Below are 24,079 nucleotides of genomic sequence, written 5' to 3' on the forward strand. Positions count from 1 at the left end.
TGACTGGGGGGGCCACATCCTTTCACTCCCCGTGCGTCCCTGGGCCCATGTGGTCAGGGGACGTCTGTGTAAAACTGTACCAAGCTGATTTTACATGTTTCCAGGGAGTACGGGTCACGTTGGTGAAAATGGGGAGACCACATTACGTGATCAGTCTGACGTAATAGATGTCAGGTAGAGTGCTGAGGTGCAGGTTCATCACAATATTTGTGGCGTTTTTTTTAACCCCTTTCCATCCTGTTGGACACAATTTTGCCAGATAATGGATATCATTTTTCTGGATTTGCTTGAAGCAAATCACATATTATTTTCTTAATTTGAGTGGAATTTTATTCACTAAACCCTAGTTACAATGTGCTTCCCTAAAGATTAAAACTCAAATAATATGTAATTTTTCGTGTTACATTTTCTTTCAATTTAACATTACTTGTTTGAATTCCAGTACAGAGCCACAGACTTTGTGGTCCCTGGCCCCGGCAAGGTGGAAATATCATTCACTCCTAAAGATGGTGGAGAACCAGTAAAATATGTTGTACATAATTTTGAAGGTTAGTGTTCAGTTGATATGGGACCCAACTTCCAGAGGTTCTATTCAATGCAAGGCTTTTTTATTTTTGTGCAAGCTATGAAGCCTGCGGGCACCACTACAAGCCCCTCAAAAGGTGTATGCTTACTAGGTACAATTATCAAATCTGAATTGAGTAATTTTTACGGTAAGTAGAGTTTATCAAATCCATTCGATGCAAATTGAATTTGTATAAAATTTTTAGGAACTCACTGAACCCATCAAACTAGAACAATTTGTGTTTCGTTTTCTGTGAATCTCCTAAAATGGTTGCCTCTATTTTGCATATTGCAAAAAATGAATCGGCCAGAGAAGGACCACATATCCTTGGGCGGACTTCTCATTACAGCAGTCACATCACATACAGTATTATAGCACAGCCAATCAGGAGGGACTGCCAAAGTCTGTATAAAAGCAGAGGTAGGAAATGCAGCAGCCATTTTGTGGCGAGTCAGAATTGTGAGAGGACCTCTCGGGTCATAGCTGAGATATATGGAGAGAAAGTCATTCATGTTTTTCAGGGCAGTTAGAGGCTTTGGAGTACTTTCAATTTGCCTCTAATTTCCTGAGAAAATTTGGTAAGTCTGGCGAATGTGACATTTGAAAAGATTTGCTCATCTCTAAGGGTATGCACAAGGAATTCTGCAAGGCCCATTTTGATAACTATGACAGTTGTACAAATGTCTTTCATGTGTGAATATAACCTAAGGCTATGTTCACACAGTTTTTTGAGCCTTTAAAAAAACAAAAATAAGGAAACCAATGCAGCAAACGCTGCTTTTCAGGGTAGTGTTCAGGGTCCTTTCTATTTGCCTGAAGAGGTTTTGGATGATTGTTTTCCTGAAGTGTTCTTTGCAGCCTATTGATTTGACAGTAGAAATGATAATAAACTTGGCACTCAATGTTTGTTGAAAAAGAGGATTCAATTTTATTCGCATCCCGATAAAGTTTAATTCTAAACGTTTTCGGTCCAACACAAGACCTTCATCAGAGAATCTCTTTAAGATTACTGGATGCTGTGTTTCATGTGCATGAGCTACATAGCGCTAAAGTAAGGTGACAGCCGTCGTTATTGACTTGCGCTGAGGCCATGGCGTCCTCCACATACAGCGGTACTGACCGCACGCCAGAAGGGCCACCACCTCTGAGCAATTCCATAGCGACGGTTGTCGCCATACCCCTAGCGCTATCTAGCCCAGCGGTACAGACCGCACACCAGAGGAGCCATCATCTCAGCGCAAAGCAATAGCGACGGCTGTCACCTTACTTTAGCGCTATGTAGCTCATGCCCATGGAACACAGCATCCAGTAATCTGAAAGAGATTCTCTGATGAAGGTCTTGTGTTGGACCGAAAACTTTAGAATTAAACTTTATCTGGATGCGAATAAAATTGAATCCTCTTTTTCAACAAACATTGAGTGCCAAGTTCATTATTTCTACAAACGGGCTGGATACCCTACTTGTGCACCTTTCAGAGACCTATTCTTTTTTGAGTGCCTTGTTGTGTCTACTATTGATTTGACAATGTTCAGTTTGGAGATATTTCCTTCAGGACCATTCAAATGAGTAGCACACGCTTTTTTTTTTTTTTTTTTTTTGTATACATCAGCCATTTTTAAAAACTGCTTTAGCGTTTTGTACACGACCTCTTTTTCAGAATGAAAGTAATAGACCTATTGGTAAACTCTCAAAAGAATGAACATGGGCATGTTTGTGTAACAAGGACTCGCCGTGCTTATGTTCAGGCTTTTGAACATCTTTTCAACACTTCATGTTTTTAAAAACGCCAAATGGTTAAAACAAGTGTTGTGTTCTTTCTTCTGGCATTTTCCACTCAGTGGGAAAACTGAAAAGATGCCGGAAAGGCCGGGAATCACACATGCGAGAAACTCGGATGAGTCTCGCATGTTAATACACGGCACTGCCACTGGCACTCAGGAGCGGAGCGTGCGGCTGCATGTATTGCTATGCGGCCGCACGCTCCAATCCGAGTGCTGGCGGCAGTGCCGTGTATTAACATGCGAGACTCATCCGAGTTTCTCGCTTGTGTGATCCCGGCCAAAGACAACCGGATATCTTTTGGAGCATTTTGCTATCGGTTTTGCTTAAAAAAGCAATTAAACAAACAAAAGATACCTGCTATCAGAATCTTTGTAATTCAGTGGAGTGAAAAAACATCCAGAAAGCGTCAGTAAAATAAGACATGAAAACAATTATGGTAAAACCATCTAACTGCCGACGGGAAAAATGCTCAGGAAATTACCAAAATTGTCACAAAAGATGAAGAAAAAAACCATAGCGTTGCATTGAAAAGCTTGGTGGGGTTACTTGAGTTTAGAAGACATCGTGTGCAAAAAGCCTTAGGATAAAGAAACTTCATAGGAACGGCAAGGTGGATTTCCTACATAAATTATTAGGGGTTTTTGAGGAGTATTTTGGAACATAACCACTTCAAAACATTCCTCAGGAAACTGTGTGAACATAGCTTAAGTAAGGGTATGTGCATACGGTGCGGAATCTGCTGTGGAATTTTCTGCGCTGATTTTGCTAAATCCGCAGTTAATATGACCTGTGTTTTACCTGCGGATTTAGTGCAGATTTACTGTGGATTTTCTGCCGTTTTTGTGCAGATTTCCCCTGAAGTTTTACACCTGCGGATTTCTATAATGTAAAACTGGTGCGGATATGCACAAAAGAAGTGACATGCTGCAGTTTTAAATCCGCAGCAAATCTGCGTGGAAAAATCCGCAGCATGTGCACTGCGTTTTTTGTATTACATAGCCTTAAATGGTACTGTACATCACTTGCAGTTCTGCTGCAGATCAGCAGGGCCAAATCTGCTGCAGATCTGCAGCAGAATCCGCACCGTGTGCACATACCCTAACTCTGACTTCTGGGTTTTATTACTTTGCCAAAGGTGTGTTTTCTAAACCCATCACTACAAAATGTCTTCCCCATTGTGTGACGGCAGTAGGTCTAAATCCACATGTATTATTCAGTCTCCACTGTATAAACCTGTTAGGACATTTCTTCTCATCGATGTTGTTTTTGTTCTGCAGACTGCGGAGGTGTTGCCCTTGGCATGTACAACACTGACCAATCCATTAGAGACTTTGCCCACAGCTCCTTCCAGATGGCGCTAGTTAAAAGTTGGCCTCTTTATATGAGCACCAAAAACACAATCCTGAAGCGATACGATGGACGTTTCAAGGATATTTTCCAGGAGATCTATGAGAAGTACGGTATATTATTTTCACTAGACTTTCATGTGATAAAACAATCTCCATTAAGATCGGCCCTCCCAGCTATGGATGACAGCTCACATGGAGCAGTACTAATTTGCTAAGTAAATGATGAACAAACTCCTACTTTCTGCGTGCCGGATGCAGAGACTCACCAGATATTGACTGTAATCGCAAATAACTGCAATCTTTACATGCAATTGAATCAGGAATCCACAGCTCTGTTCACTTGGTCAGAGTTTTTGAAACGGCAACACAACACAGAATACTATAGAGTGTTTAAAGTCTCTCAAATTTAATTTTATTGAAAAAAACACCAATATTTAAAAATGTGGCAACAGAGTAACTTAATGGTGGACCATGAAGTACAAGCCTTATTAATCACATGTCATGAATGTTGAAAGACAGCTCAACGATTGTTCAAAATTTATATAAAGGGTACCAAACAAACAAAAATTGTTTTAACATAGTATAGATATTGCATGATGCAGATTTTGGTTACCCATTACTCAATTCTATATAAAGACATTGTATGTTATAATATAGCCAAGCAATAAATGACTTACAAAATGGAAAAAGCTCATGTGAGATGTGGTCAAAACGTCCAGAAGTACGTTGCACCCTTGCTTCATCAGGGAGCTTCAACCCATGTGGGGCGCCCCTGTCTGCTAGTCGCAACTACATGGACCAGGGATTGTCCTGCTGAACATCCACTCTCCCTTTAACCTGGGGATAACGCTTCTCCGAGAACACAGGGTGAGGATAAAACAGTGTGGCAATGCTTTATTGAACCACAAAACAGGCATATAACATATGGAACAGTCCCAGCACAGTACCCAAGATGGTGCTCATGAGTCTCACCCTTCCGCTGACTCGCTGGGATAAGAGCTACTGTTACTTCAGAGCTTCCAGGGTCAACTGCCCCACCTGTGGCACAAACACCGTGAGGAGGAAGCGATAAGCGTAGGACTATGACTGTCCATTCAGGTACAAGGCCAGTTGACCGAAGGGTCACAAGCTGGATTCTCCTAACATCTCCATGGATCCAGGCACCCGGCAGGTCCAAATCCTGGCTTTCTCCAAATGTTTCAGTGGAGCAGATCTGTATCTGTATTCTTTCAGCTGGGGCTGAAATCCCCTAAGCTGGCATCCTGTAGAATAATAAATCTGTGTCCCTCATGATGGAGCCATGATGCCTTGGGCTCTGTGGCCCTTTTGATGTGTTGGCTGAATCTCTGTCTGTCTTTGTCTCAATATACAGAGGAATGCAACCTATTTTTATAATTAACAAGTGTCCTTCATCCAGTATTTGCATAAAGGGTAAGAATAGAGATGAGATGGAGTAGCATTAATTGATTATTTATCTATTTGCATAGTTTTTCCTCCTCTGTTTTCGAAGTCAACAAACTACAATGTATAATTGGCATATCCGTAAACATCACTAGTCATCAAGGATGAGAGCACAATATATGTTATATCAAATGTCAGTTTACAAGTCAATATTCCAGGCTTACACAAGCAAAAGTCTGTTTTCGTGACCAAGCAGAAAGAAATGCTTAACCCCTTCACGACATGCGCCATACTAGTTCTAGTCGTGTCTCTGCCCCTTTGATGTGGGCTCCGGCGCTGAGCCCACATACACTCACTGGCCACTTTATTAGGTACACCTGTCCAACTGTGTGTTAAGACTTAATTTCTAATCAGCCAATCACATGGCGGCAACTCAGTGCATTTAGGCATGTAGACATGGTCAAGACAATCTCCTGCAGTTCAAACCGAGCATCAGTATGGGGAAGAAAGGTGATTTGAGTGCCTTTGAACGTGGCATGATTGTTGGTGCCAGAAGGGCTGGTCTGAGTATTTCAGAAACTGCTGATCTACTGGGATTTTCACGCACAACCATCTCTAGGGTTTACAGAGAATGGTCCGAAAAAGAAAAAAAATCCAGTGAGCGGCAGTTCTGTTGCCGGAAATGCCTTGTTGATGCCAGAGGTCAGAGGAGAATGGGCAGACTGGTTCGAGCTGATAGAAAGGCAACAGTGACTCAAATTGCCACCCGTTACAACCAAGGTAGGCAGAAGAGCATCTCTGAACGCACAGTGCGTCGAACTTTGAGGCAGATGGGCTACAGCAGCAGAAGACCACACCGGGTACCACTCCTCTCAGCTAAGAACAGGAAACTGAGGCTACAATTTGCACAAACTCATCGAAATTGGACAGTAGAAGATTGGAAAAACGTTGCCTGGTCTGATGAGTCTCGATTTCTGCTGCGACATTCGGATGGTAGGGTCAGAATTTGGCGTAAACAACATGAAAGCATGGATCCATCCTGCCTTGTATCAACGGTTCAGGCTGGTGGTGGTGGTGTCATGGTGTGGGGAATTTTTTCTTGGCACTCTTTGGGCCCCTTGGTACCAATTGAGCATCGTTGCAACGCCACAGCCTACCTGAGTATTGTTGCTGACCATGTCCATCCCTTTATGACCACAATGTACCCAACATCTGATGGCTACTTTCAGCAGGATAATGCGCCATGTCATAAAGCTCGAATCATCTCAGATTGGTTTCTTGAACATGACAATGAGTTCACTGTACTCAAATGGCCTCCTCAGTCACCAGATCTCAATCCAATAGAGCATCTTTGGGATGTGGTGGAACGGGAGATTCGCATCAGGGATGTGCAGCCGACAAATCTGCGCCAACTGTGTGATGCCATCATGTCAATATGGTCCAAAATCTCTGAGGAATGCTTCCAGCACCTTGGTGAATCTCTGCCACGAAGAATTGAGGCAGTTCTGAAGGCAAAAGGGGGTCCAACCCCTTACTAGCATGGTGTACCTAATAAAGTGGCCAGTGAGTGTATTTCCCAGCACGTCAGCTGTTTTGAACAGCTGATGTGCCCGAAACAGCCAAGGGTGGAATCGCGATCCATCCTCTTCTGTTAACTCGTTAAATGCCGATGTCAAACTCTGACGGCGGCATATAACATTCACTTTCGGCAATGCCTTCGGAAATTTGCCCATCAGTTACCACCATCATGTGATCGCCGGTCATCGATGGGTCGGCATGACAACCTGAAGTCTCCTGCAGACATCTATGGTTGTCAATGCCGGATTACTATGAGCGCCACCTGGTGGTCGACGCTCATAGCAAGTCAGCAATTTTGCTACGTACAGGCAATGTGATCATCACCTGGATGTAGCAGAGCCGATCAGGTTATAGCAGCTTCAAGTCTCCCATGGAGACTATTGAAGCATACCAAAAGAAAAGAGTTTTTAAATATTAAAAAAATAAAAAATCAAACATACACATATTTGGTATCACTGTGTTCAGAATCACCCGATCTGTCAATACAAAAATAGAATTAACCCAATAGCTAAACGGCGTAATGAGAAAAAAATGTAAAAACGCCAGAATTACTATTTTTTTTGGTCGCCGCAACATTGCATTAAAATGCAATAACGGGCGATCAAAAGATCGTATCTGCACCAAAATAATATAACTAAAAAAAGTCAGCTCGGCACGCATATAAGCTCTCACCCAACCAAAAATCATGAAAAAAGGAGACGCTATAGGTATTGGAAAATTATGCAATTTTTTTTTTTTTTTTTTTTTTTTTACATACAGTACTTTGGATTTTTTTTCACCATTTAAATAAAAAAGAACCTAGACATGTTTGGTGTCTATGAACACGTAATGACCTGGAGAATCGTAATGGTGGCTCAGTTTTAGCGTTTGGTGAGCATGGTAAAAAAAAAAATCCAAAAAACAGTTGTAGAATTGCACTTTTTTTGAGCACACGATACAGTAAAACAATGGTGTTGTTCAAAAGTACAACTCATCCCCAAAAAAACAAGCCCTCACATGGCCATATTGCCGGAAAAATAAAAGTTATGGCTCTGGGAAGAAGGAAAGCGAATATCAGAAACTGAAAATGAAAAAGGGCTGCAGTGCGTAGGGGTTAAATTCTTAAGTCAACATATAGATAGCAGTCCATTCTTTTTGGCTTGCTAAAAATAGTTGTCTGGTTAATTAAAATAAAATGCTGTGTCTTCACACCTTGCTACAACCAATTTTTGGTATCTGTCACGCCGCGCTCACCTGGGGGCGGGATCTCGGTCCTGACGTCACCTCTTCCGGAGCTGCGGCCGCTCCGGGGTCCTGTCGGGTGCGCACGCGCACCTCTCGTACTTAGGTTCATGTTTGCAACATGTTCTATGTGCGCACACGCGCTCTTCTCAGCTGTCTCCAGGCCTGTCCTCTCTATGGTATTGGAGGACTTTACCCAGAAGTCCTAGTAATCACGTACTATATCAGGCTACCTCTTCCTATGGGAGGTGTCTGATTATTGTTGTGCTTTCTGGCTTGGTCTGCCTTGTCCTTGCCTGGCTGTGCACTGTATTCCAGTCCTCTGCCCTGTGCTCAGTTGTGCCTCCTGGCACACGCTCTGATCCTGCACTCTGCCTTATGCTCAGTTGTGCCTCCTGGCACACGCTCTGATCCTGTACTCTGCCTTATGCTCAGTTGTACCTCCTGGCACACCTTCTGCCTAGCCTTGCACTATCCTGTATCTAGCGCACTCCTGTGTACATGTCTTGTGTTCTCCAGTACTCTCCGTGTCTCCGTACACGCGCCCTGTACCGTCCTGTACTCCACGTGTCCCCGCTTTGCACGTTCCTGCAGACACTCATGTCTCCTGTGAGCCGGTCACCTGGTGCCAGCAGTCGTGGTACATTACTCCCTTGGGCTTGCCCCTGACACTCCCTGTATAGGGGGTGGTCCTCACTAGGTCAGCTCGCCCTGGGAAGGTTGGTGCCACGACCCAGAGGGTCCACTCCAGGAGTCATCACAGTATCCTTTTATATAAATTATTTTGAATGATCTTTGAGCTGTCTTTCAACATTAATGACCTGTGATTAATAATGCCTGCACTTCAGGGTCCACAAATGTTACTCGGTTTGATTGCCACATTTTTGAATATCGGTGTTTTTTCAATAAGATTAAATTTTAGAGACTATAAACACTCCAAAGTATTCTGAGTTGTTGGAATTTATAGTTCAGGGGTGTCTGTGGATCTGTTTGGATCTTCTGATTTGGGTTCTTTATGTTGTAGTCAACACATATAAGTATCATGTTTCTTATTTCCACTGATTTTGTACAACAAACTTGAAAATTGTCTCCATTGAATGTGAATGCTGCAGCAGACACGGCTCTGCGTGGCTTTTGTGGTAAGCAATAGCTTTTCAGCCGAGACTTTTAGCTGCAGATGCCCAGGACACCATGTGCAGAGTTCTGTCTGTCACTGCAACATAGCGGCACTGTAAGAACAATGACTTTACTAATGAACGAGACAGCACCGTAAAAGGAGTTTTCAGAAACGTGGGCAACAAATACTTGCTGTCATGTAAAATAACAAAGTCGGATTATACTTTCCTCCGCCACTCAATAGCAAGTTCTCGACACTGCTACGTCGGTAGGGTCACCGAGCTCAACAATTGACTGCAGCACTGATGCACCCTGCTTATGTGATGTGCTGCAGACAAAACACAGAGACTGGAGCAGCGGCGGAGCGCAAGCTGTGGAGCAAGTGATGTTGAGTACCATCTGGCTTTATTGTGCGTGTAGCAAGTCTTTGGGGTCCACTTTCTGACAGTGGAAAACCCTTTTAAGCCTTTAAAGGAATATCGTGTACGTGTGTGATCATACGTGGGTCTCGGCAGCTGGGCTTCCTCCACATGAGACAGATGGCGGCTGTATTATATAGTCATCATCAGTCTCTATTGGCTGAGCTTCAATCCGTGCTGTTAAATAAACACTCCTCTCAATCTCTGATAGAGGCGAATAATTAGACACGAGCAGTGGCATACTTTCTATCTGCTCCCTGTGACTGATTGCGGGACACCCGTGGGTTACCATGTAACCGGGGAGGAGGCACAGGCTGGGCTTTAAAGGAGAATGGAATTTTGACTACATACTACAAAACTGTTGTAGTGCATTATGTAGTATAAGCCATCAGACAATCGCAGGTTTAGGTCCCCTAAGGGGACTAAAAGTAAAAAAAAAAAAAAAAAAGCTTTTTTTTTTTTTTTTTTTTTTTTTAGAAATTTAGGTTAAATCAACCCCCTTTTTCAACATTTAAAATTAAATTAAAAAAAAATACATTTGATATTGGCGCATTCATAAAAATTCAATCAAAACATAAAATTAATTCAATCGGTATTCGAGAAGTTAGTCTGAAGTCTAGAAATGTGGGTTTTTGTTTGGTCACCAATCCTCCCTAACAAAAGATCACTAAAAACAGATGAAAACGCCATGGACAGCCCAAAATAGAATCAATAAATCTATCGGCTCATCACAGATAAAACAAACCCCACACTCAATTGATGATAAAATAAAAAATATTGCGGGTCTCCGAAAATGGTGACACAATCAAAAATAGTTTTTCTTCAAATTTCTGATTTCTTTTTTCCTCCAATTAAAATCCAAACTTGTATAAGGTTTTTTTTTAATCGCTGTGATCATACTGACCAGGAGAATCATGATATAGAGTAACTTTCACCACCATTTTTGTAAAATCAAAACCCAAAAAACAATGGTGGGACGGCATTTTTTTTTTTCAACAATTTCACCACACTTGGATTCTGTTTCCCATTTTACAGTACACTTAATGATACAGTGAATGTCGTCATTGAAAACTACGATTCGTCCTGCAAAAAAACAAGCACTTTTTTACCTAGTTCAATAGAAAAATAAAAAAAAGTGGTGGTTCTTGGAAGAAGGGGAGGAAAAAACAAAAGTGCAAAATCAAAAATTGGCTGCGGAGGGAAGGGGTTAACACTTATCGAGTGTACTGCCGCAAATGACTTCTTAACAAAAGGCACGCTGTAATAATAACTAATTCCCCTGCTGAGATGAACGGATTGTGTGTTCAGCCGGGAGTATCCACCATCGTGCTTCATACGCAGTGCGAGTGTCGTCATTCACCTGTGGATCGGCCATTCCCGGCCCAGTGGTGATTGGCATTTACATGGCTGACACTTGTGTATGACATAATGGGCCATACAAAGTGTAGGCAGACACCAGCCATAGCACATGACACGTCTGATTGTGGCTGAGTCCAGTCACCTTTGTCTCCAAGCCCAATGTGTTACTTTGTTTCTGTGCTGCAGCGGAAATATATAATATGGTGCATTTCACGTGTCTGTTCTTTTACCTCCAGAGAATACAAACCCCAGTTTGAAGAGAAAAAGATCTGGTATGAGCACAGGCTTATAGATGATATGGTGGCTCAAGCGTTAAAATCTGAGGGCGGCTTTATCTGGGCTTGTAAGAACTACGATGGAGATGTGCAGTCAGATTCAGTCGCTCAAGGTACCTGAAAAAAATGCAACAGAAATGCCATTTTTGGTTGTAAAGTTTTACTGTCACCAATCAGAGCTGCCCTTTACTTATCAAAACAGCCACAGCCGGGTGATATTACTAAATATAATCCAGTACCAATCGCACAAGGAACCCCAGTGTCCCCAGAATAGGTCCATCGTTCTATCAAAGTTAGGTCCAAACTTCCTTCCGGATTGTGCGATCCCAGCATGCAAAGCGGGATCCCACCACCCTCCACGGCTGCTGTCACAATGAAAGAAGGAACATTTTCTTGTCCTACTGATAAATTACATTTTAAGCAATAGCTCTTGGAAGCTTAATAAGTTACCTAATTGGATGTTTTTACATTTTTTTTTTGTCCTGTGCTGAGATCTTATATTTGTGCCCCTGCTGTGTACTATGTAATGGCCGTTTCTGACCATAAAAGTACATACTCTGATCATACCACAGCCATTACACAGTAAATAGTGAGGGCACATTTTTAAGATTATCTCAGCACAGGAACATTTTATATAAACACATCCAAGTGTGGAAATTATTATTATTCCAAGATCTATTGATTAAAATGTTCTTTGTTCAGGTACTGTCACACTTGGCGATGTACCAGCGATCCCGACCAGCGACATGACGCGGTCAGGATCGCTGGTACATCACTAAGTGGTCGCTAGTGAGCTGCCACACAGGCAGATCTCACTAGCGACATCGCTGGGGACGGGGATCGCTACTTACCTGTCACACCAGGTGATCCTGCGTCCTCCCGCCCGGCTCCACGCGTCGCTCGTCCTCACAGCAGGAAGCGGACGACGAGAAACAGTCCTGGACGTTCTCGCGCGATCAGCGATAACCAGTGGGGGAGCGGGTTGTAGGTAAGTATCACACGTAGCGATATCGCTAGCAATATCGCTATAACGTCACTAGTCATAGCGATATTGCTAGCGATATCTCTTAGTGTGACAGGCCCTTTCGTGTGAAAACCCCTTTAAACTGGTCCTGAACTGTAACTGCTGTAATGATATTACCATGCAGTGCGGGGTTAGCGGAAAGATGTCGCTATTTAACCGCAAGAGGGATTGTGGATGGTTGTGGAATCCCAACACCTGGAAGTTTGATGGTGTCTTTGCCAGAAAGTCAGGGTTTTAGAGGTCAAAAGGCATATTTCTAGGTTTTGTATTATAGTTTTGAAAAATCACCGGTCTGGGGCTGCCCGCTGTTTTATTAAATAAAAAGGTCCGCACAATTCTTGCCTATTTTGTAACTGCATTACTAATTACCAACTCTTTCAGTAGGCTGTCATGCCTTGCTAGTTTCTTTTTGCTCTTTGTGGTTGTACATCCTTGCAGCAAAAGCTGATTAGAAGGGGACAAGACTGTCTCCTACCATGATGAAGAAGGCAATAAGCTGGTGAAACTTTTCCCTGCTGTGCTTGGGCCCCAACACATTCCTTAAGAGGGATGATTGGATTCTAAATTTGAGAGGTGAAGTTACATTTCAAGACTTGGCCACCTTTTATTTTTACTTTAACAGAGGTGTTGAGGACATTTTCTAATAAGGTTTTTCTCCTGTATTTGATAGTGGAGCTTTCCTCACAGACTGAGCAGCACTTCTGTCCATGCAGTGTCTGCTAGTGGAAGAGTATGTGACCTGACTGGGTCACCAGCCTCCTCTTATAGAAGACCACTACACATATGAAAGCTGTTGTTTTATTGGAGGAGGCTGATGGACTGATCTGGTCACATGCTCCTCCATCCACTGCCATTCTATGGACAAAAGTCTGTGAGGACGGCAGCACCTAAGTAAGTGCAGGAGAACCTGTAATACCTATATATTAGTAAGTGCCACAAAGTTGTGTCCCCGACACATCTGTTCCAATACAGATACACTAGCAATGCCCTTTAGGTAACCCGTAATAGTCTGCCTGAGTTCCATATTAACATTCTCATGTCCCTATAAATTAATCTTGTAGTTGATGGGAAAGGGAATCGTGAATGAAAAAGTAAAGACGCCATCCTGATCTCGTGACTTCAGAAATGGCTCCGTACTGTAGAACGATAACCTCATATAAACAAGCATACTGGTCATGAATGAGGAACTCAGAGGTGTTGTGTTGGGCAGGCTATGGATCTCTGGGGATGATGACCAGTGTTCTGATATGTCCGGACGGCAAGACTGTAGAAGCAGAAGCAGCACACGGCACAGTTACCCGCCACTACAGGATGCACCAGAAGGGCCAGGAGACCTCCACCAATCCCATTGGTAAGCAGCGTCCATAATCTAATGTACTGCTAGTACTGCTGATAGTGTGTGTGGTGTAGGACATATTGTGCTGCATGTCTCGTATCCATCTGTAGACTACGGCCTCTATTACAGCTTACAAAAGTGTCAGCAGTCACAGCACAAATACAAACCATAGAGCAATCTCTACATGGAGTAGGTAACAGGTTCAGTACAAGGGAAACATGTAATCATAAAAAAAAGTGTCTGGCATCATTTAGGGGGGACTCATCCAACAGGAATCAATGATCTATCTGACCTATACAAGTAGTATACTTCCGTCAGTATTTATAAGTATATACGGGATTGAGGTACAGATATATAACTTGATTCACTCCTTGTTATTTATCATATGTGGGATTGTAGCACCAGCTTGTGCTTTCCCACTTTAACAGTCTTTTAATGTATGATCCTTTGTAATACACTTTGTTCAGTTTTTTTGCTACATAGGGTTCTGGTGTACCCTTTATTACAGTCCTCATTCACACCTGAGTGATGATTCGGATCCACATTTTGTCAGTGTCACTTTTTTTGCATTGTGTTAACTGTGATTTACTCATGCAAAATAAAAATTGCAAGGCTTGTGTCACCCATTGCAGTGTTCAACACGGACAACACACTGATGCCCACAAGGAGATGCTTTATTAGGATTTATTCAGAACATCTCATATCCATACACTACACCGCTGTCAGTATACACAAACCTAAGACTTCAGGTAAGTACCCTTCATCAGCTGTGTATTGGAGCAAATGCTCTCAAAATTAGAAAGGACCAGGATTTGGGGTGTGCTTCCCCACAGCTAAGGCAAACCAGGACCAAGCAGTGTGTAACAAAAGACACACCTGATGAAGGGTATTTACTCGAAACATTACATTTTTGCTATACTGAAGGCGATGAAATCTATGGATATGAGAGATTCTGAATTAATCCCAGTTAAGCAGCTCCACATACTGTACCTTATGGTGTGCAGAGTTTTCCTTTTTCGCTTTGAATCTTCAGGAACTCAGTGGTTGGCGCCAAAGAAATTGGCACCCTATACAATGTCATGCATGCCGTCCATCAAGAGTGTGCCACCTGCCCTATTGATATTCCACACTGACGCCATCCATGTGCTGTCTGTGATTGTCATGGACCCTTAGACTTGCAGGGGTGACTTGGATAAAAATCAGACGTGATTTTTAGGGAGTCACTATGTATATAAACACCCTTGCCTGTAATGGGTATAGGAAAAACACAGAACACGTAAGTAAAGAACGGATGTTTGATTGAGCTCGTACTCCAGAGCTGCTTTCCCAGTGTTATCAATTCTCACTGAACCAATCAACAATTTTCTGATAATTTAGTCCCTAACCTTGACTGTTACCATGTTCTATGCTTTTCTGGATTGTGGCGATGTGTCTCCTTCATCAAGGACTATGGGAGCAGTGAAGAACGTGACTGCTGATGAGTTTGAAAGTCAGTTGTACTCTTAGAGGCGGCCCTCACGACTGCTGGTGGGAACATGGTGAAGGTGGCCCACAATGAATTACATGAAGCACTAGCATATTCTGTCACCCACCACTAGAGGGAGCTCAATACAAAGCTACAAAGAGACAACTTTCATTGAGTTCATTAGTATTGTATACATTTCTCTGAAATCCCCCAGTGGTGACTGCAGGCAGGGTGCGTTAGCATGTGCTGGGATTTTGGGTTGTCTGGGGATTAGTTAACTTATTCCAGATTTTTATTTAAAAACATTGAGAAATCTGGAGTTCAAACTGAGCATTCTGTCAGTAAAACATCTGCCCAGCTATATTGTTAACGTAAGCTAAGACATGTCCTCAATATCACATCTGTATTGTCCTACACTCGGCACACCCACTATACAGCTGTTACCATGTACTGCGCTAGTAGCACATTGTGTGCAGATGGGAACCCCACAGCTCATATACAGTGTAATGACACGTCTTGGGTAATAAAGATCTGTAAATATATATACATATATACTAGATGGAGGGTGGGAATGTCATGATGGGGGAAGGCTTTGCAGTGTTGAGAATCATTCCCCCCATGTGCTCACCCACCTATCCACTCTCTCTTTCTCCATGTGCTGACTTCTCCCATCTGTGCTCTTTTCTTTGACCTGTCTATACCACAGCTCCTGGGCAGGGGAGGAAGCAAAATACAATACTGACATTACAGCAGGAAATCGCAGAGGATACATTTTGTGAGGTAAAATATTGTTTAAAAACAGTCAGTGAAATATATTTTACCTCAAAAAATGAATCCTCAGTGATCCCCTGCTGTAATGTCAGTATTGTCTTTTGCTTCCTCCCTGCCCAGGTGATGAGGTATTCTCTGTATACGGTCAGACACAGACAGTATTTAAAATGAACTTTTGTTCGTGGGAAAACCCCTTTAATGTGACCGGCTTCCTCTGCCTGTAGACACGTCTCGCATCTATCACGGGGATCAGCTGAATGATTCACTGCGCCTGTGCGGAATTCGCTCAGGCGCAGTAAATCAGACCGCCGCCAACTTTTTGCAGACAGATAGCGGCAGTCACATTAAACTGCGCATGCACTCCTATTTACCAGCACTATTTGACAATAGCAATTTATTGAGATTGCAGTAGCTCTTTACAGCGCTCTGTGAATGAAAACATATTCTAGTTTTCCAAGTAATAAACAATAACTAAACTTGATATAAATAGCTCTGTAAAGATTGGGAACCATGATTTTTAAGTGAACCATTAGTAAAGGTATTTGAGTACGTCAGCAGTTGACCAATCAGCGAGCCGCCCCTAGTAGCCAGAGCAGAGAGCGAGCCAGGGCTCAATGAAATCTGTGGACGCTCCATAAAATTCAGCTGTCAGTGTATTGGGTCTTTAATAATGCAGAAATAAGCCATAATCATTAGTTATCAGATTACTGAACCCTTTTCTTCCAGTCATGTGTGGAGTAACCAGGGTTGCCTTTTGGATCCTTTGTGCCAGTTTTCGTTGCTCCTTTTGGACTCTGCTTGGCTTTTGATAAATGGGTTTCGAGCTCGATGTTCTTCTTTTCATGTAGTCTTCTTTCAACATTATCCAGACCTTCATATAATTCATATATATTTAGTGGCTTCGTGACAGAACAGCTGGAGCCCCCTTCATTTTAGTACAATACAGTACACAGTATTCTGGCTATAATAAGGTTTTTTCTTGTCTCTTCTAGCTTCCATCTTTGCCTGGACCCGAGGTCTGGAACATAGAGCTAAGCTGGATAATAACTCCGAGCTGAGAAACTTTGCTGTGGCCTTAGAGGAAGTCTGTGTTGAGACCATAGAAGCTGGCTTCATGACCAAAGATCTCGCTGCTTGTATTAAAGGTTTACCCAAGTAAGTGTCCTGTTCCTTAGGGTGATGATTCTTTTACCAGAGGTGGATCGCTTTATTAGGACACTAACCGATCCTGTTGTCATTTCAGTGTGCAGCGATCAGATTTTTTGAATACCTTTGAATTCCTGGACAAACTGGCTGAAAACCTGCAGCTGAAACTTTCCGCCCAACCCAAATTGTAGTTACAACATCTCGGAAGGTGATCTCAGGGTTACCACTTCACTGGTAGTTTACAGCATTCAGCAGGACCCTTTTCCTTGCATCCAGTGCAAAGCATTGATCCTTCTCGTCAGTCAACGCTCATTTTAGTTTGTGTTTTTACGGCTTGTCTGTATTTCTGTAATTCCATTGTGATGTCTTTGGATCTCTATGACAAAAGTGTGTGAAGGTAGAACTTAATTATTGTATACATATGATGAAATGGCAAAACAATATTGTCCACAAACCATGGCGAAAGCCTGCCTACCACAGCATTGGGCCTCCGTGCACTTTTTTTAAAATGGAAAAAATGAATTGACTTGAAGGTTTTCACTAGTAACATTTCACGATAGGCTTTCATATAACATCTGGCCACAGTGTTTTGGGCCAGAAGTGGATCCACCAAGATGTCCTTCCTTTTGTATTCACTATTGTTTTGCAATCCATATCTGGTTTTGGCTCAAAATCTGTAGGGGATTTTACCCCAAAAAGTGTGAAACTATTCTGAAGGGTAGATTCACGTGATGATGATTTTCAGTGCAGATCATCCACAGTGTAACCGGACCAGCTACTGGAATAAGATATTACCAATCTCCTCTGTATGTTATGTACATCATTGACCTGCATCATGGCTTGTAAAACCCACAGCGTCTCAATGCCCTAAGCAGAATTACTTGCAGATTTCACCTTTTCCATTGCATTAGGTGAAATTCTTAATGAAATCTGGATGTACCACATGTGGAAATACAGCCAATTCACCACTACTTGGGCGACTAACCTAGTAGATATTTCTGCCCCCACATCTCGGTCTTGTTGAGACGGTCGGTCTAAGTCTGCGTGATACAATAGATTGTAGGAAGTACTATTGGAAATAAATATACCACTGTACTCTTTGCTGCTAAAGAAGTTCTTATATTGGAGATTAATATGTGGATTATAAGGACTGAATATCATGTAATTCAGCCAGAATCCCAGCTGCTATTTGTATCTGACATCTTGCATCACTGTGATTGTGGGAGGCAGTAGATCCAAATGACAGAACTATATAATGTACACTACGCGTTGTCTACAGCACAAATACCGTGATATAATGTCGCATCTTGCGGGGTTTTGGCCCCAATCAGAATCGGTGATTTTTCTGGTTCGGAATATAGAAATGTCCAGTTTCCGTCAGTGCTTGGGCGAAATTTTCTCATAAATAAATGACAAAGCGTCTCCTATGCACAGTGATTTTAAAATGGACCTGCACGCAGATGTCATTGTGTGCGGACAGTGATTTAGACTTGAAGGCTTGTGTAATTCTGTTCTGACTCAATCAGCCAAAAAAAACGGACATATGAGCAGCCCTATAGAATATAATGGTTAGTTGTTCTGGCCATTAAAAACATAGGTAAAACACGTACGTGATTGACGGACATCTAAACGAGGGCTTGATAAATGAACAGTTTGTCTTCCAGTATCTTGTGAGTTGTTTCAGAATTATTGGCCAGCTTTGAAAATCCATAAAAATAAGGGCTAAATACAGTGGGGCAAAAAAGTATTTAGTCAGTCAGCAATAGTGCAAGTTCCACCACTTAAAAAGATGAGAGGCGTCTGTAATTTACATCATAGGTAGACCTCAACTATGGGAGACAAACTGAGGAAAAAAAAATCCAGAAAATCATTCTGTTTTTTTTTCATTTTATTTGCATATTATGGTGGAAAATAAGTATTTGGTCAGAAACAAGCAATCAAGATTTCTGGCTCTCACAGACCTGTAACTTCTTCTTTAAGAGTCTCCTCTTTCCTCCACTCATTACCTGTAGTAATGGCACCTGTTTAAACTTGTTATCAGTATAAAAAGACACCTGTGCACACCCTCAAACAGTCTGACTCCAAACTCCACTATGGTGAAGACCAAAGAGCTGTCAAAGGACACCAGAAACAAAATTGTAGCCCTGCACCAGGCTGGGAAGACTGAATCTGCAATAGCCAACCAGCTTGGAGTGAAGAAATCAACTGTGGGAGCAATAATTAGAAAATGGAAGACATACAAGACCACTGATAATCTCCCTCGATCTGGTGCTCCACGCAAAATCCCACCCCGTGGGGTCAGAATGATCACAAGAACGGTGAGCAAAAATCCCAGAACCACGCGGGGGGACCTAGTGAATGAACTGCAGAGATCTGGGACCAATGTAACAAGGCCTACCATAAGTAACACACTACGCCACCATGGACTCAGATCCTGCAGTGCCAGACGTGTCCCACTGCTTAAGCCTGTACATGTCCGGGCCCATCTGAAGTTTGCTAGAGAGCATTTGGATGATCCAGAGGAGTTTTGGGAGAATGTCCTATGGTCTGATGAAACCAAACTGGAACTGTTTGGTAGAAACACAACTTGTCGTGTTTGGAGGAAAAAGAATACTGAGTTGCATCCATCAAACACCATACCTACTGTAAAGCATGGTGGTGGAAACATCATGCTTTGGGGCTGTTTCTCTGCAAAGGGGCCAGGACGACTGATCCGGGTACATGAAAGAATGAATGGGGCCATGTATCGTGAGATTTTGAGTGCAAACCTCCTTCCATCAGCAAGGGCATTGAATATGAAACGTGGCTGGGTCTTTCAACATGACAATGATCCAAAGCACACCGCCAGGGCGACGAAGGAGTGGCTTCGTAAGAAGCATTTCAAGGTCCTGGAGTGGCCTAGCCAGTCTCCAGATCTCAACCCTATAGAAAACCTTTGGAGGGAGTTGAAAGTCCGTGTTGCCAAGCGAAAAGCCAAAAACATCACTGCTCTAGAGGAGATCTGCATGGAGGAATGGGCCAACATACCAACAACAGTGTGTGGCAACCTTGTGAAGACTTACAGAAAACGTTTGACCTCTGTCATTGTCAACAAAGGATATATCACAAAGTATTGAGATGAAATTTTGTTTCTGACCAAATACTTATTTTCCACCATAATATGCAAATAAAATGAAAAAAAAACAGACAATGTGATTTTCTGGATTTTTTTTTCTCAGTTTGTCTCCCATAGTTGAGGTCTACCTATGATGTAAATTACAGACGCCTCTCATCTTTTTAAGTGGTGGAACTTGCACTATTGCTGACTGACTAAATACTTTTTTGCCCCACTGTACATGGAGTTGGAAATGGACAAATGTGAGCCTTTCAGCTGAACATCACTTGGAAATTCCACATGAACAATCATTTGCAATGGCCAACGACATACTAGTCTACGATAAGCGTGATCTGTCAAGTTGTCATTTTTCATCCATTGGTGCCTGAAAAGATAAGTGCATGGCATGATTAGCAGGATGTGGCTTATCATTTACCAGTTTGCACAAATCAACTGTGTTTTTTTTTTTTTTTTTAATTCCCTTTGAAATGTGCCCGTTTTCCTTGGCCTGTTAATGGTTGGATTCATATGAAAAATCCCGCCATCTTATTGCCTGTGATCTGGCCAATACTCGTTGGTGTGGCTAGCCTTTGATTGTATTCATTGTTAAGCAACATAGTTCAAGCTGTTTATTACAAGCGTTTCTCATCTGTCATTTTTTTTTCAGAAAATCATCTGGAATATTTTTAATAAAGTAGATTCCTAGCACAATGTTGCATTAATGAAATTGAACTGGAGGTCTATACAGGGGTGTGGGAACTATAGTGTGCTTACACCGAAGAAAAGAAGATCCTAATGTTCCAGAAAAGCAAGACTCAGTAATTTAGATTCCATGTTATTGTTGGATAGATTGCTTATCTAAAAAAAAAAAAAACCCTGATCACAACTTGTATTTTGCATTACAAAAGTACAGAATGCTTGAATATGTACATGAAAATAATCTCTCAAATATAAATGGGAAAAGAGAACTGAATTCTACCGTTTTATCCTTTGCTACTACTTTACATGCTGACTTATGACTGCACTTTTTTTTCTTTTTTGTTCATCAGGACAGTATTTTTAAATTCTGACCAGTGTCACACGTATAACTCTGGAACGCTTCAATGGATCCTAGTGATTCTGAGATTATTTTTTCATGACAGATTATACTTTATTAGTGGTAAATTTAAGTTGAAAGTGTTTGTGAACATATCGGAATTTTCAAAATTTCAATTTTTATATCCTTAACCCCTTTACACCCATGGGTAGTTTGCACGTTAATGTCCAGGCCAATTTTTACAATTCTGACCACTGTCCCTTTGAGGTAATAACTCTGGAACGCTTCCATGGATCCCAGTGATTCTGACACTGTTTTTTCCTGACATTTTTTCAGGGACCACATCACATTTGAAGTTACTTTGAGGGGTCTATATGATAGAAAATACCCAAAAGTGACACCATTCTAAAAAAAAAAAAATTCAAGAAGTTTATTAACCCTTCAAGTGCTTCACAGGAATTTTTGGAATGTTTAAAAAAAAATGAACATTTAATTTATTTTCACAAAAAATGTACTTCAGATCCAATTTTTTTTATTTTACCAAGGGTAACAGGAGAAATTGGACCCCAATAGTTGTTGTGCAATTTCTCCTGAGTACATTGATACCCCATATATGGGGGTAAACCACTGTTTGGGCGCATGGCAGAGCTTGGAAGGGAAGGAGCGTCGTTTTACTTTTTCAACACAAAATTGGCTGGAATTAAGATTGGATGCCATGTCGCGTTTGGAGAGCCCCTGATGTGCCTAAACAGTGGAAACCCCCCCACAAGTGACACCATTTTGGAAACTAGACCCCCCTAAGGAACTTCTCTAGATGTATGGTGACCACTTTGAACCCCCAAGTGCTTCACAGAAGTTTATATTGTAGAGCCATAAAAATAAAAAATCATTTTTTCCACAAAAATGATCTTTTCACCCCCAATTATTTATTTTCTCAAGGGTCACAGGACCCCAAGAGTTATTGTGCAATTTATACCCCATATGTGGGGGAAAACCACTGTTTAGGCACATGGCAGACTTCATAAGGGATGGAGCGCCAGATTTTACTGTTATGGTTTGCAGGTGTCATGACACACTCGGAGAGCCCATGAGGTGCCAAAATGGCAGAACCCCCATAAGTGACCCCATTTTACGAACTACACCTCAATGAATTGATCTAGGGGTGCAGTGATCATATTGACACCATGGGTCCCACAATTTCTACTGAACGTGGCAATACCCCATAGGTGGCTGTACAGTGCTACTTAGCCATGCGGAGAGACTTGGGAGGAAAGGAGCGCTATTTGCCTATACAATTGAATGGGTCTGTACACATGTCAATGTGTTTCCACAGACCATGTGTTCATGGGCAAAACACGTTGACATGTCCGTTTATTAATGTCAGCACAGGCCACAAAACATCCAGCACACGTGCATACACGTAACACATGGATGTCATCCATGTGACCCGAATTGGCACCGGGGAAGAAGCATTACAGTAAGCGCTGTTCCCCGGCGCTGGGTGCTGAACATGGCTCTCATCATTCTCCCCTGCTTGTGCCGATCGCCGGCAGAGCAGGGGAGAATGATGAGAGCTGTGTTCAGCACCCGGCGCCGGGGAACAGCACTTACTGTAAGGCTTCTTCCCTGGCGCCCGTCCTTGTGGTATTGATGCGGCACACAAATGCCACACGTGTGCCGCAAGTATTACATACATGGATAGCCCCTCTACCGTAAATATAAGGACGTGTGAAAGAGGCTTATAGCGGGTTTTTATGTTTGACAGCTGTCACACTAAAATACACTTTTTATTTCAAAAAATAGTTTTTGCATCATCACATTTTGAGAGCTATAATTTTTCCATATTTTGGCCCACAGAGTCATGTGAGGTCTTGTTTTTTGTGGAACAAGTTGAGGTTTTTATTGGTACTATTTTCGGGCACAAGACATTTTTTGATCACTTTTTATTCCAATTTTTGGGAGGCAGAATGAACAAAATCCAGCAATTCATGAATTTCTTTGCGGGGGCGATTATACTGTTCCCCGTGTGGTAAAATTGATAAAGCAGTTTTATTCTTCGGGTCAGTACGATGACAGTGATACCTCATTTTTTATTTTTTTTTAATGTTTTGGCGCTTTTATACAATAAACTATTATATAAAAAATTTTTGCATCACTTTATTCTGAGAGATATAACTTTTTTATTTTTCCAGTGAAGGAGCTATATGGGGGCTTGTTTTTTGCGGGACAAGATGACGTTTTCAGTGGTACCATGTTTATTTATATGTCTTTTTGATTGCGTGTTATTCCACTTTTAGTTTGACGTTATGATGATAAAGCATTGTCAATAAAGAGGTCAACTAGTGGGACAGTTTTATAAGTCGGGTCATTACGGACGTGGTGATACCAAATGTGTACCTTTATTGTTTAGATTTCTTTTTTCATTCACAGTTATTTAGTGATAAAAAAAATTATTATTATAACTATTTTTACAATTTTTTTTATTTTTATTCTAACTTTTACACTTTGTCCCATTATGGGACAATCATTTTTTTGTAGGCTGATCGCTGCTATAGCATGCAGATGAAGCAGCATCTGCATGCTATAGAAGCTGTCAGCGCCGCACTAAGGCTGAGTGCAGACGGATTTTTTAGCCCTGCGGATTTTTCCGCGCAGAATGGAAGAAATCCGCAGGTCAAATGACCTTCATTTTTCCTGCGGATTTCTTCCATTTTTCCTGCGGTTTTCCACTGCTGATTCCCCCTGCGGATTTGGAGACAGGGGAGGTGGAAAACCGCACAAAAGAAGTAACATGCTGCGGATTTTGAACCGCAGGAAAACTGCGGGGAAAAATCTGCAGCGTCTGCACAGCGGTTTTTTTTTTCTTCATTGATTTTAAGGCTACTGTACATCACAATGCGGATATGCAGCGTTTCTGCGCGTAAAAATCCGCTGCGGATCCGCTATATATCCGCATCGTGTGCACACAGCCTTACTGCACATTAATCTGAGAGACTTCCTGATCATGCACTGCGCATGACATTTGAATATGGGACGGATCCCCACTCTATCTTAAAACAACCATAACTACAGTAAACCTAGGCACTAGCATAAATACACAAAACACTATTTTGGTTGTCAAACTGGCCACAGCTTTATTTA

General features: G+C 42.0%; 1 protein-coding gene across 3 annotated transcripts in view; it reads left to right on the top strand.

The window, feature by feature from the left end:
* Positions 1 to 20,870, top strand: part of IDH1 (isocitrate dehydrogenase (NADP(+)) 1) — a 48,413-nt gene extending 27,543 nt beyond the window's left edge. For 2 of the 3 annotated variants that reach the window (XM_073558219.1, XM_073558221.1), the window contains exons 4-9: positions 443 to 548; positions 3,626 to 3,803; positions 11,028 to 11,179; positions 13,301 to 13,441; positions 16,655 to 16,817; positions 16,906 to 18,303. In XM_073558219.1, coding sequence (XP_073414320.1) covers positions 443 to 548; positions 3,626 to 3,803; positions 11,028 to 11,179; positions 13,301 to 13,441; positions 16,655 to 16,817; positions 16,906 to 16,999 — 834 coding nt within the window. In that variant the 3' untranslated portion in view covers positions 17,000 to 18,303. Of the gene's footprint in view, positions 1 to 442; positions 549 to 3,625; positions 3,804 to 11,027; positions 11,180 to 13,300; positions 13,442 to 16,654; positions 16,818 to 16,905; positions 18,304 to 20,569 lie in introns of those variants that run through there. The other variant, XM_073558220.1, reaches the window with a different exon arrangement.
* Positions 20,871 to 24,079: the final 3,209 nt, after the last annotated feature.

The sequence above is a fragment of the Dendrobates tinctorius genome, unplaced genomic scaffold, assembly GCF_039654945.1.
Source record: "Dendrobates tinctorius isolate UK_male_01 unplaced genomic scaffold, ASM3965494v1 ptg000254l, whole genome shotgun sequence".
Lineage (NCBI taxonomy): Eukaryota > Metazoa > Chordata > Amphibia > Anura > Dendrobatidae > Dendrobates > Dendrobates tinctorius.